General features: G+C 45.4%; 1 protein-coding gene across 3 annotated transcripts in view; it reads right to left on the minus strand.

Annotated features, from left to right (window-relative positions):
* Nucleotides 1–1,548: 1,548 nt before the first annotated feature.
* The window catches only part of lima1a (LIM domain and actin binding 1a), a 28,425-nt gene continuing 16,890 nt past the window's right edge, over nt 1,549–13,083 (minus strand). For 2 of the 3 annotated variants that reach the window (XM_040152531.1, XM_040152532.1), the window contains exons 5-11: nt 9,608–9,674; nt 7,277–7,371; nt 5,460–5,525; nt 5,176–5,227; nt 4,571–4,635; nt 4,342–4,475; nt 1,551–3,657 (exon numbers count right to left, since the gene is read on the minus strand). In XM_040152531.1, coding sequence (XP_040008465.1) covers nt 2,604–3,657; nt 4,342–4,475; nt 4,571–4,635; nt 5,176–5,227; nt 5,460–5,525; nt 7,277–7,371; nt 9,608–9,674 — 1,533 coding nt within the window. In that variant the 3' untranslated portion in view covers nt 1,551–2,603. Of the gene's footprint in view, nt 3,658–4,341; nt 4,476–4,570; nt 4,636–5,175; nt 5,228–5,459; nt 5,526–7,276; nt 7,372–9,607; nt 9,675–13,083 lie in introns of all 3 variants that reach the window. The other variant, XM_040152530.1, reaches the window with a different exon arrangement.

Consider the following 13,083-nt stretch of genomic DNA (forward strand, 5'->3'; position numbering starts at 1 on the left):
AGAATCTCAGTTTACGAAAAAAAATTTACACCTTTCAACCAAATTAGAGCTAAATCTGGTTAAAAAATGTTTTGTAGCGTCTCCAAACTTACTCACCGAGGTCTCCTGTAGTAATAATCCCTCGCCTTGTTGACTTGCACTATAATGGCCTTGTTCAGTACATGTATGATCATCAATAAAGGTTTCAGTAATGTAACAAAGTCGTAGCTTGTTTTATTTTAAATGCACTTAAAAAATAATTTTGCCTGTCTAGCTGTCATGTTTTGTTTTTGTCTGAATTTGGTACCACTTTCTGATTTATATATATTTTACAAAGGCTTTATAAACCAGTTATGAACCAATAATAAGCCAATGACTTTTTGGGTTTCCTGTGTGAAAAATCCCTTTAGCAGGTGTTTATCTTTTCTATCTGGTAATAACGCAGGTAAAACCTTCATGATCCATTAATAAATTCTTGTGGGTCTCACACTTTCTAATAAAATCATGTTAAAAAGTTGTTAATGGATTTTGGTCCAGAAGCACAAAGAAAAAACAGGAGAGGCAATCCAGTCACACTGAAGCTGTTTATATTTCGGAATAAAAATTTTGGGTTGCAGTTTTTCTTGGGACGGTTTGCGATCTGCCCGATTTCTTGTGGTGTCGTACAAGCGGCCTTTCAGAGGGTCGTCCTGATAAAATGAGAGCTAAAAAGGCAAATGTCCTGCTGGAGGATTAAAAACCTGGTTCTTGTTAATGGCTTGTAACTAATAGTTAATAAATCACTAAGGCTCAGTTATAACTTAAAATCACTTTCTATAGGGCGACATATCAGATATTGGTATGTTGCCTTCTTAGCCACGGGACGGACGGTCGGTCCACCACTTTGGTCCAGACTGATACGTAAACAAACATTGGACAGATTGGCACAAAACCAATATAGACTATAATGACTTCAGTCAACCATTAGCTCTTCATCAGGTCAAGATTTTAACTCGAGTACTTTGGTTTATGAACCAATGACATTAGCAGACACTCTACCTGTCGAACAGTCGACGTGTGAGCATGTTAGCATGCTACGACGTTAGCGTTTAGCACCACCGCCGCTGAAGACTCTTAAGTCTTGTCGCTGGTTACCTCCCCCTTTCTTTTTAATGCAGCATATTACGTTGAAATGTTCTTATATTTTCACTTATTTTTCTTATTTGAACTGGGATGGGGTTTTTGCTTGTCGTTCCTGTAAATGGCTGAATGTTCTGAGGGATTTTATTTTCTGGCATCCATCATCCTTTTAGGTTTTTTTTTTTTTTTTTTAAAAGAGCCAAAGTTACTGTTGAATCCAAATCCTTGAATAAAAAAAATAATCACAGGGTAATAAAATACTGACATTAGCATTTAGCTCCAAAGAACTGGTGAGCCCAATGGCGCATTGATGTCATACTGGAATGATCCAAATCACAAGTTCAACGCATCAACCTCCAAGTGGCAAATTATGACGGCGAAACGCGGATTTTCCCCAACGCTTCCAAATGATCCGACTTGACCCCTTGAACCAAACAAATACGGACGCCTCAAATTTAACTGATATTTTGTTATTTCATCGGCCCACGGTATTTTAATCCCCACGCGAACGACTCATAATCCTGAAACCGTCTTGACGTGAATGCTCGCGAGTCGTCCACGTGGGAGTCTTTCCCCGTCCATCCCATATGACATGGGCGCAACAGAGAACAGCCTCAGAACCGCTGCGTGTAGGCAGAGCACATTCATAATGCTAAGCAGTACATGAAAACATTCACGTTTGACACGGGATTAGCAACTCGCACAACATTTTCAGCATATAACAATTTATTTAAACAGTAGCAATCTAGGAAATGTGGTCCCCTGGTTTTTAAAAACAACAGTACAGCATAAGTTGTCAAAATGGAAACAAAAGAACATAAGTGTTTTTTTTTTTTCCTGTGTACATGGCAACTGAAAAGGTGACAGGTTTATTGTCTACAGAAATTGTGTCAAAAAAAAAAAAAAAAAAAATGACCCATTATTTATAAAAATGGTAACAGAAGGAAGTTTTCTGTTTTCTAAAGCTGAGTGGCCTTCAGCGTGTCTTTTAAAACGCAACGCCATTAAGAGGCTATTTGGTGACAGGCGATGCATTAGCTGTAATTAGCCGTGATCTTTCCACATCTTGGTATATTTTAAGAACATTTAGTTGGTATTAATAACAGATTACTGAAAATAGAAAATTACAACAGTCGTGTACACAGAAATAAAAGTTATTCTATGTGTCACAACCTTTGGAAATTTCTGTTCTAAAAAAATATTCATTACATGGGGCATAATTTTAAATATTGTAGTCTTAAAAACAAACGATGTCGGAGTGACACAATCTCCGACAGTCTTGTAAAAACTAGAAGGAATGGCTTTAAATGTTTCAAAAACCGCTGAGAGAGGCACGAATTAAGAGCTCAGTAGAGTTCACACTAGACACTGCAGCAGCTCTCTTAAGAAGAGAAGAGGAGGAAAAGGTCTTAAAAAAAAAAAAAAAAGAGAGAGAGAGGGAATGGCAAGAAGACCTGTAAGAGTCCATGGCTGTCATCTGTTTGGCCAAGAGCAGATCATTCAGTTTATACATCCTCTTCCTCCTCTTCGTCCTCGTAGTAGCGGTTTCGTTTGATCATATCCTCCACCGTCAGCAGCTCCTGCTGCTCCTCTTTGACATCCACCTCCTCGCTGTCCCAGAATCCAACATCCTGAGACTGGCTGGCCTCCAGCTCTCCCTCAGGAGACGAGATGGCCGTGGGCTCTGTTGGCATCTCCTCCAACACGCCTCCATCCTCCTCCTCCTCCTCCTCCATCTCCTGCTCTTCCTCCTGCTCGGGCCGTCCTCCCGGAGCGTCGCCTTCCTCCTGGCTGAGATGGTTGTCTGTCACGTCCTCACTCTTCATCTCCCCCTCCTGCTCCTCCTCTCCTGAGCTGCTGTGAACGTCCACACAGCTGTCTTCAGTGGGGGTCTGGCTGTCTGACGACCGGCCGCCGTGCTGCAGCTCCATTCTCGAGGGTTCGGGGCTGAGCGGCCGCTCGTCCACGGGAGGAGGGGGACTCTCTCTTCTGGCCTCAGGAGCAGGAGCGTTTTCGGTTTGTCCCGCTAGCATGAAGGGCATGCTGCGCTCCTTCAGGGAGGAGCTCCGGCGCAGGCAGGACGTCTCCCTGGCCTGTTCGGGGGGTGGGGAGGCGGAGTCCTCCTCGGGGGGCCACTTGGCTCTGATGGGCTTAGCGGCAGAGCCCCCGTCTGCGGCGGCTCCACCGCGGCTTTCCTCCGGCTCTGTGCGTGGCGGCCAGGAGATTTTCAGCCGGCGGGTCTCGGTGGGCCTGTCAGCCTTCTCTGATGATCCCTGTCCCAGAGCCTCCATGGTGGCCGTCAGCACGTTGACTTTAGCCAGCGGGGAGTCCTCCACGCTGGGGCTTTCCAGGTCTGGGGCCGGAGCTGGGCTCTGGATCAGGGGCTTGGTCTGAGCGTTGCACTGTGGCGAGGTCTCGCCACCCTCACCTTTGCTCTCCCACAGCTCTTTGTGGGGCCGGTGGCCGAAGCCCTCGTCGTAGTTGCCCTTGGCCTTGAAGAGCTGGCAGAAGTGCGGCTTGCAGTAGACGTTGTTGTGCAGGGAGGCGTAGTTTGCCAAACTAGCCAGGAGAGGAATGAAAAAGGGAGACGACGTTAGGGACTGTGCAAAAATGAAAGGGGGGAGGGACATATGTATTTTTTCCTTTTGTCCCTGACAGAGACACAGACGGACTCTGCTCTGCGTCCCTCTCTCTCCAGACATGGAGACTCGTTTACTGATCCATGCTGACCGAATGGATGAGAGACGGGTCCGATTCTTATTCCGGTTGCCCTTGTCCCGGTCGAACCGCCAGGGTCAAATAGCTTTTTATAGACTGATCTGGCACGAGAGGAATATCCTCAGCAACACTTGGCTTTCTCCGTAGCGTTTCCTGATTTGTTGAACTGATGTTGTTTTCTTTGGGAACGTGATAGGGACCGAGATAATACATTTACTACAGCCGTGGAACAATATGCACATTTCTCCCCCTCTGGACGGTTTTACCGTGGGCTGTAGCCCTTTGGTTAATCTGACAGACTATAATTCAGATTTATGCCGTGTCGGAGGTGAAATGGAAATGATACTGGGGTCCAACCTCGAAAAGGCTTTTACATGTCTGTGCTCGGGGGCCAGCTGTGTCACAATAACTGTCGATTTGACTGGTAGGCAACAAAAAAAACCCCAAAAAACAAAGCCACAAATGCCGAGCGAACGCGCCTGCTACTGTTGAAAGAAATGATCATCATGTCTGCATCCTCCTCACCTGAGTTTGGTGTTGCAGTGCGAGCAGCGGAAGCAGGAGCTGTGGTAAATGTGCTGGTTGGCCACCAGCCTCTCCAGAGGATAAACAGTCTTCAGGCACGACACGCAGGTCTCCCTCACCGGCGGCCGGAAGCTCTGCGAGCACAAAGTGAATCGGTTCATTCGCACACAAAAAGGTCAGTGTGTGCGCGTTTAAGTGAGCGGCGTGGCCGTTTCCTCCGAAGACTTACTCGGGGGGTCTTGGGCTGAGAAGAGTCCTTCTGATTCGGGGCCGCTGGGTCTCCGGGGCCGGGGCCTGAGGGATCACGTAAGGAGAAGGATGAGAAAAGGCATTGGCACGTTCTGAACACCAGAGGGGGCTCTTCTCATGTTTAATAAAAGTAGAGTGTTGGACTTTTCCACATAAACCTGCACGTAGATGCTCAGGAATCAATCATAAATCAGTGTGACTCCTGCTCTTATTATTATTATTATTATTATTATTATTATTATTATTATTATTATTATTATTATTATTATTATTAGTAGTAGTAGTAGTAGAATAATAATAATAATAATAATAATAATTAGTACTTAATGTACTTTATGTAGTGGATAAAAAAAATAAACATATGGATAAAGGTTTCTGATAAACTCAGACTCTTATCCTCCATACTTTTGATTTAGAATTATCAACCTCAGGCGCTTAAATTTATGCCACAATTAGTGTGTTTGCCCCCTCATTAACCTCACCCAAACATCCACTCAACAATGACAACTCTTAATTACCAAGTTCTCATTAGAAAAAAATTCTCATCATCTGTTTTCATATGAAGACACGGAAAAAGTCAATTACCGTTGCTCTCTGCAGTAAAACTTTTCCTGCTGTTTGGTTCAGACTCCGGACTCTGTAACAAGATAAGAGAAGATCTGTAAGGATCATTTCCACCCTGCTCGCTTGTGAAATTGTTCTACAATACAAACCGTCACATATTTCCATGTGACAGGCTTCTACATGCACCACGCCGGGAATATCGAGTCGTTTTGTAATCATTTAAGTCTCTCGACTGCGCGTGAACTGGAGCCGCTGTCGCGCTGTGAAGCGCGTACAAGCAGCTTTGTTAAAGTCAGACGCCTCACCATGTCCAGGGTGCACGGAGGGACGTTCTCCTTCTGCTTTCCACAGAAACTGTCCAGCTGATCGCTCTGAGAGACAGACAGGAGAAGAGAGACGGTGTTCAGTGACAGAATATAAAGAACACTGTAAACCCACAGCGCTCCTTCATACGTGACGAACTCCCATCCTTTAAAATCTGACGGTCTGAGCTGCCCGTGGCCTCCTTCTTTGCTTACGCGAGATGCACCTTGGCCGCCTCCTGTCCAGAGTAGGTTGGGGTGATTGGATTTGACTAAAGTATAAAGCAGCCGCCTCAAACGCTTTAGTGCCAGGCAAAGAAGTGGCGCAATGTTTGGAAAGAGCAAAACAAAACAGCAACCTCTTTAGATTGTGGGGAATTTCAGGAATGTGGCTAAAGCAAAAATATATTGATGATACAGCAGTACTCCAGCAATTTACTGCTGACTCTCAGTAGGAAAAACTGAAGGAGGAGAGGCCGAGATATCCTGACTTATAGTCCCCAGTATGGGTTTGAGATACAAAAACTCTGGATCCTACAGTTCCCAGAAGGCAACTCAATAGCATCATTTGTAGCTAGGCTTTCTATTAAGATTTTTACGTCGGGGGACATCCTCGTGACCTGGGGGTTTAAGGCACTGAGCGTAAAATGAGTTTGGTCGGGGACCTTTGGCTTCATTGACATTTCAGGTGTCTTGTATCCAGATAAAACCCATGAGAGATTGCGTCAACCACAGTTTACACTTAGCCACATGTGCCCCTGTTTGTAAAAATCGCGAATCCGACTGCAATGTGCCTTGTTTTTCCTCGGCTACATGCAGACCACGATCGGCCCTCCTCCAGTCCAGAGGCTGACTGGGTGGTTAACGTACCTGTTTAGTTACAACAAAAACAGTTGCCCTAGCTAACAACTGTTGGTGCATGAGTTGTGTTAACTTTGAGTGAAGACAAATGTTTCATCTCCTTCACAGTGCTCCCTCACCCGTACAGATCAATCAGAGGCTGAACTGATCGGGATCAAGGTGCCGTCTGTACGATCGACAGAATGCGTTGGAATCACTGGAGCTGGATTTTTCCTGTCGCTTTAATCAGGGCAGAGAGAACAATGTCCAATGTCAGTGTCACTTTAGCTGCCATTATCACGTGGGACGAGACTCTGTAGAAGCTACTTCCAGAGTGTTCACTGATGTAGTTACACTGCGGGAGGAGTCAAGATTACCTATGCATCTCGGAGAGACGGACGCCCTCACGCGTTTTCAACATCTGCCTGGAACGCACCTCAAACCACCTCCCGGTGTTGGTCTGAAATGTCTCTTGGTTGCGTTTACACCTGGCGTTTTTTTTTTTTTTTAAACATCCGATGGCTATTCGAAGCGACGAGCCTAAATGGGGCCTGCCTTTCATCTAAAAAAGATTTTCAAGTCTCCAAGTCCAAGTTGAGAGCTCTGACGACGTTAGGGTTATTTTTTCAGACTTCGGAAAGCCTCTCCAGGGCCACAGAAGAAGTTATACTACCCTTTCCGCAGGCTGACTGGTACTAACCATGACCAGGGAACTGACATTTTTGTGGAGAAAAAAAGAAAAATCAGCGGAGTGACCCTCCTTGTAGGTTAAAACCGGAGGCAATGGGGCACCAGGGGGGCCCCAGGGGGTTTAAAGCGTTGACCGTGACCCTCAACATTCCCGGTCCGGGCCCAGCCAATGACCCTGCAAGTTATTCCCCTGTCATTTCCTGTTGTCTCTCTATTGCCAAATGTATAATAAAGGCATTAAAATGCCAAACAAAACACACAAACAAAAAAAACCCAAAAGAAATACTCACACTGACTGAGGTGGGAGGAACGTCCTGTTTGGAGATGGCAGCTTGGTAGAGCGCCATCCTGTCCCGGAGAGGAGTGGACTCCGCAAGACTTCCATCTGGTACAACAACAGACACACACGCCAGATTGAAAAGTTGAAGTCAAATGAATGTAAAATGATGCAAAAGACTGATTTTAATAAACTAAAACTTGATCACAGTGCATTGTACTTGTTTAGAAAACTGTTGAATTTTGGTTTTTGTGCTCTGGTAACCTTGTTCGGCTCAAACTGGGCCATAACTTGTTCCTTCAAACTGGTTAGAAATCGTTATACTTGATCACTGTAGCTTGGGTTTTTTTTTTTTTTTTCTTTGTTTCCCCCCTTGTTCGTGTTCAGGACGTAATTTTTTCCACTCATCCCAGTTCAGACGGAGTGCAGACTGTGCTGGTTAGTCATGCAGGCCGCGGACGGGAACACGAGGTCAGGCGTCGTGTGCAGAGCAGAGGGAAACAGGAGTCTGTCTCTTCCTGTGCTCTCTGAAGCAGTCTGCTGATCGCAGTGGTTTTTACAGAGGCCTGTTTTCGTCACTTCTGAGACTTTCATTTCTGGGAAGGATGTAATCCATCCAGAGGAAGGCAGGACGACACTCCGCGTTTTGGAGGACATTGTTTGTGACTGACTGAAGAGTACCAGGGAACAATGCTGGATGTGCAGGTGAGGTGACTGAAACAAAGCTTTTGTGAATCTGAGCCGATTAGAGCAGCATATTTTTCTGCCCCTTGCCTTAATATACATTTGTGTTTAGATTTGTTTTAAAAGCATCTATAAACATTTGTTTTTATCCTAACAATGGATGAGGTGTCGCTCAAAGTGACATATCAGCAGATAACTACTCTTGATTTGACTTCATCTCCACAGTGCGTTTTAGTGTCTTTCAGATCATTGTTTTGACTTCCTGACTCGCAACTTAACTGTTCTGGTTCACTCTCGTTTTCAGCCACAGTACACATCCGTTTTCAGCTACAAACCTCTCCAAATAAAAACAGTCCACTATCTGCTCAGCAACAAACAGCAGATAGACACAGATAGAGACCAGCTGGTGACCACGATGGAGCGCTTAGCAGCTAAAGAGGCAGATGTTTCCCTCAAGAGGTGGTGGAGACCAAAAACAGAGCTAAAAGACAGTGAGCATTGGACTTACATTCATCAGGTGGACACAAACGTGAGTCCAAATGAATGATAATGTTGCTGCCATTTTAAATTCTAAAAAGGTGATAATACGTCAGTGTTGCGTTTACAGTTTGTTGTGCTGCCCCCAAGTGTCAAAAAAATCAGTTCATGCAGGTTTAAGTTGTAAACAAATGTCCGATGCCAACATTTGCTTAATAGTCTGTATATTTTAGTCAACCTTCAATAAACTATTGGTAAAAATTAAAATCGACATCATCGCCTTTTAAAGTTGGTTAAGTTGACGAACGTGTTGGCGGAAAGATTGCCTATTTTCACATCAAGCATATATAGAGCAACATTAGCATTTATTTATTGATATCCACCTGATGAATGTAAGTCCAATATTGACTCTCTCTTGGCTCTGTTTCAGTTCTCTACCGGCTCCTGAGGGAAACATCTGCCACTTCAGCCGCTAAACGCTGCACCATGTTCACCAGCTGGTCTCTGACCGTGGTCGGTCTGCCGTTTGGTGCTGAGCAGGTAAAAGCGTGGAGTGGGTTTGATCGCAGCCTTTTTCCCTAAAAACAGCTGCCTGCAGCTGTTGGCAACAGATACTGAATAGATAATGTGGGCCAATCACAATGAGTGACCCCTTTCACTTCAGTGACTTCGTCCATTGTTAATGTAAAATATTAATTAGAGCAGCTTTAGAGAGAAAGAGAACAGAAAAAAAAAGGATGGCCATGTATTTAAAAGGTGTGACTGGTACAAAATTACATTGTACACTACTGTTCTCTTGTATAATATATTCACGTATGCCATTAGCAAGCAGAAGCAGTGCCACTGTTATCATACACGGTGGTTTAAGGGCTGTTTCTGGGGGGCAAGGACAAAACTTCGCTGTAAATACTGGATACTTGTAGTTTTTCGAACTTCTTTCACATTACATTGATTACATTTGAAGAAACAGAAATATGGGGCACGCTGGTGGCCCAGGGCTTTAAAAATAAACTTTATGATGAGAATAAACCCCATTCTGCTTGTATTGAACTTGTCTGAAGTGCTACACTTCCCTCAAATCTCTGTCTCTCCTCAATTTCTGTCGTATCTTTAGTAAAAAATATTTTTTGACGTGGCCAAAAAATACATAAAAAAAAAAAAATATATATATATATATATGTACCTCCTAGTAGCTGGTCCATGTTGGCAGGATTACCGCTGCTGGCTCTACTTGTCTGCTCTCTGGACACCTGCAAAAAGAAAAAGAAAAAAGACAGTCGGGGGTTTAGAAAACAAACACACACACAAAGGGCAATGAAACAGAAGTCAAAGCACAAAAAACAGCGTAAGTGTGTCCTGTATGGCCTTTTCAAACACACACCACACCACAGCACAGCACACAACACACTCAGCCATTTGATGCTCACATGTTTCAGCCAGTGAAGTAGTCAGACTGGAAGCCCTGGTGTCCATCGGGCTGATCAGAGTGTGGAGGGATGAACAAAATGCAAAGACAAGAGGTAAGGAGTCTGTGTGTGTGTGTTTGTCCAGTCCAAACCACTTTAATCCCTTTATGAGCTCAGAGAGACAGAGTCTGAGACAGACACCCCCGTCTGTCCACAGCCGCCAGCCAGAAAACAAACTGATCGTTTCTCTGTCGTGGTTTTCAGACCTTCCGTGTATGCACCCGTAAACTATGAAAATATACTTCAACCACGATCTCTTCTTAAATCTCTGGCTTCACGCCTATGACACGGGGCATAGCTGTGCGTACGTTCAGTTTCTAAAGAACCAGAGCTTTAATATTCTTCCTGCACCTGACGGGTGCGAGGCAGAGACGCCCTGCCGTCACCCAAAAAGGTGAAACCTTATTATCGTATGGCGATTTGGCTTTTGTCGCTGTGGTGAAGCCACGGCAGCCGCTAAGTCTCAACTCTCCCGCTGACAGTCACGACACCGCCTCCGCACAACATTCGCCTCAGGTACAGATTAGGCAACATCCACTCCGACGCTTATACACATTTAGCCTTTAGTCTGCGAGAGCCGCAGGCGACTCGCCTTCGGTGTGGCTCCGACACCTGTTCGACAGATTTAAAAATAAATATCGTCGAACGTGTGGTTTTCATCCTGTATCTGCTCTGGATCCAGTGCCAGGTCGAGGCTGTCGGCGTCGCCCCCGGCTGCCCGCTGACAGGCTGACAGGGCTCGGAGTGTCTGAAGGCGTCGGCAAGTGAAGCTGGGAAAAATTTCACAACAGACAACCAAGCAGAAAAAAACCAAAACAATAAACAAAGTACGGCTCAGACATGTTAATGCTCATCAGTGAATCATGGTTCACCGCTGCATTTTTGGCTCCTTTTCATTACAAGTCTCTCAATACATAAAGAATGAGCCTGGCGATATTCTACAAGGCTCGCGTTGTCAAAAAAACCATGATCAATGTGTTGGGTGTGTTAAAGCTTAACCTCAGAATAAATCTAGTGCAGTAAACATCTCAAAAATGTACCATAATTCCTTTTAAAAGATTGAGACAGGCTGCAGGAGTAGAACTGTAAAGTACCATAAAACAGAAAATACTCACGTAAATGTCAAGGAGCTCAAAACTCAGCTCAACCTCAAGTGCTGGAGTTATTTTCCACCACTGGTACTAGCTATGCTTAATTTAATTTAGCAGAGTCAAAACTTTTCAGGTACTTAATTTTGGACTGATTATTGACCCCCCCTCCCCCCGGTGACACACTTTGGCCTTGGTGGCACTACTTTAGGTGCGGTTCGGTCCGGACTCCGTCTTCACGCAACCCTGACAAATTACTCTTTGCTTTAAGTCTCCTGATTCTATCTGCCGCTTCTATCAGAGCCTTTTAGGAGCCATATCAGATCCTATATCGTGTCATCAACACAGAATCGGTTCAGACTTGTGGCCTCGAAGTGTTTTCCTTCACTAAAAAGGCTCCTACCACAGGCCTTAGATTCCCCTTTTTTTATGCAAAAAAAAAAAAAACAACTTCCATTTCTACCATGTTTTTGCCTCTGTAGCTTTGGTTCAGTAGCGTTTCAACTCATTCTGACTTTTTGGCCATAAAATGTAAAGATGTCCCTTTCGAAAGGAGATCTGGGTCATAACTGTAAATCAAAAGGGCTGAAGAACAGTCACCTTTTTATTTTGGGCGCATTATATTCCGGCTTGTGCACCAAAATGGGGGCGTTTTGTTAAAAGGGTTAACTCTTACAGTCCTGGACTCAACTTTAATCCTTTTATCAGGTGAGTGGTGTGAGCCAGGGTGCAGCAGATGATGTCGAGTGAGGGCGGGTCTGAGTCGGGAGCGAGTTAAAAAATAACGGCATGCAGTCATAAATAATACACACGAACGATGACGTGCACCGACTGAGAGTTGTTGCCCACAGAAGTGGTTCAGACTGTAGGCGGGCTTGTGCCTGACATTAAGGCACAGAGACGAGTCACAAGAAAAGAAACAACCATCATCACACTAATAGATCTATCCCCGAGGGGGTGGATTATCTCCCAGAGACCGGAGGTGCAGCTCTGTAAGGGGGGGGTAAACATGTGGGGGGTCAGCGGGACGTAAACAAGCAGGCGGCCCATACGAGGCCTGGCTGGGTCTCGGGAGGCTGGATCAGTGGGTTAGACAAAGAATCTGCCGCTAATCCTGATACTACTAAAGCTCTCATTCAGACTGACTTGCAGTTCCCCTCATGACCCCACCCTTTCCCCGAACCCACCTGACACACACACACACACACACACACACACACACACACACACAGAGAGAGAGTTTACAAAGGCAATACCCTGTTCTAACCAAAAGACAGACAGAAGACAAAGGCATCTAGAGCATGAGTTAAGAGCCTTTAAACGCGGTAATATACCCGGCACCGGGCCACACAACAGCACAGTTCATAGTGAGCTGATTACAGCTGAAAGGAGCCACTGATAAAGTTAGACCGTGAAGTTGCATCTGAGAAGCCGCTTTCATTACAGATACTCTGCAGCCCTTTGACGTCTACAAGGCTTCTTTCAGCGAAAAACGTCCAAATCCGACAGAGAAGTCAACAAAAACAGGCAGGAAAAGAAGCAAAAGCAGACGGCGTCTCACGGTAATGAAGCAGGGGGCCTGTTAAGAGGCCAAACAAAGAGAGCAGGAAAAACACCATGTGGACGAATAAATGAAAACACCATAGCTACCTCTGGTGACGGTAGACGGAGAGAGAGAGAGAGGAAAAAAAAAAAAAAAAAAAGCCACAATGGATGAAGAGTCAGCAGAGAAGTCGAGGTGAAGCCAGATCTGAGGGAGTCTGATCGTTTGACCGAATCCAGCAGGGGCAGGACTCTAACATCAGCAGGACCGGCAGTGAGCTCCAGAGGAGAGAGGCACAGACTGAGCAGAGCAGCCCGGTCTGGCTTATGGCAGGGGAGATGTGGGGAAGGGTCTCTGGAGGAGGTTTTAGGGGGCAGGAGGAGGGGGGAAGATAGACTGGGTGGGAATAGGGAAGGCGACAGGGAGCAGGTGTTCCTGGGGGGGGGGGACTGTGGGCGGATGAAGGTGGGGATGATGACAGCAGGGGAGGCAAAGTGTGTCATGGTGTTACAGATGGGTAGGGGGGGGTAAAGGGCTTTTTTTTTGGGGGGGAAAACTGTGT

The sequence above is a fragment of the Xiphias gladius genome, chromosome 18 (genome assembly GCF_016859285.1).
Source record: "Xiphias gladius isolate SHS-SW01 ecotype Sanya breed wild chromosome 18, ASM1685928v1, whole genome shotgun sequence".
Taxonomy (NCBI): Eukaryota; Metazoa; Chordata; class Actinopteri; order Istiophoriformes; family Xiphiidae; genus Xiphias; species Xiphias gladius.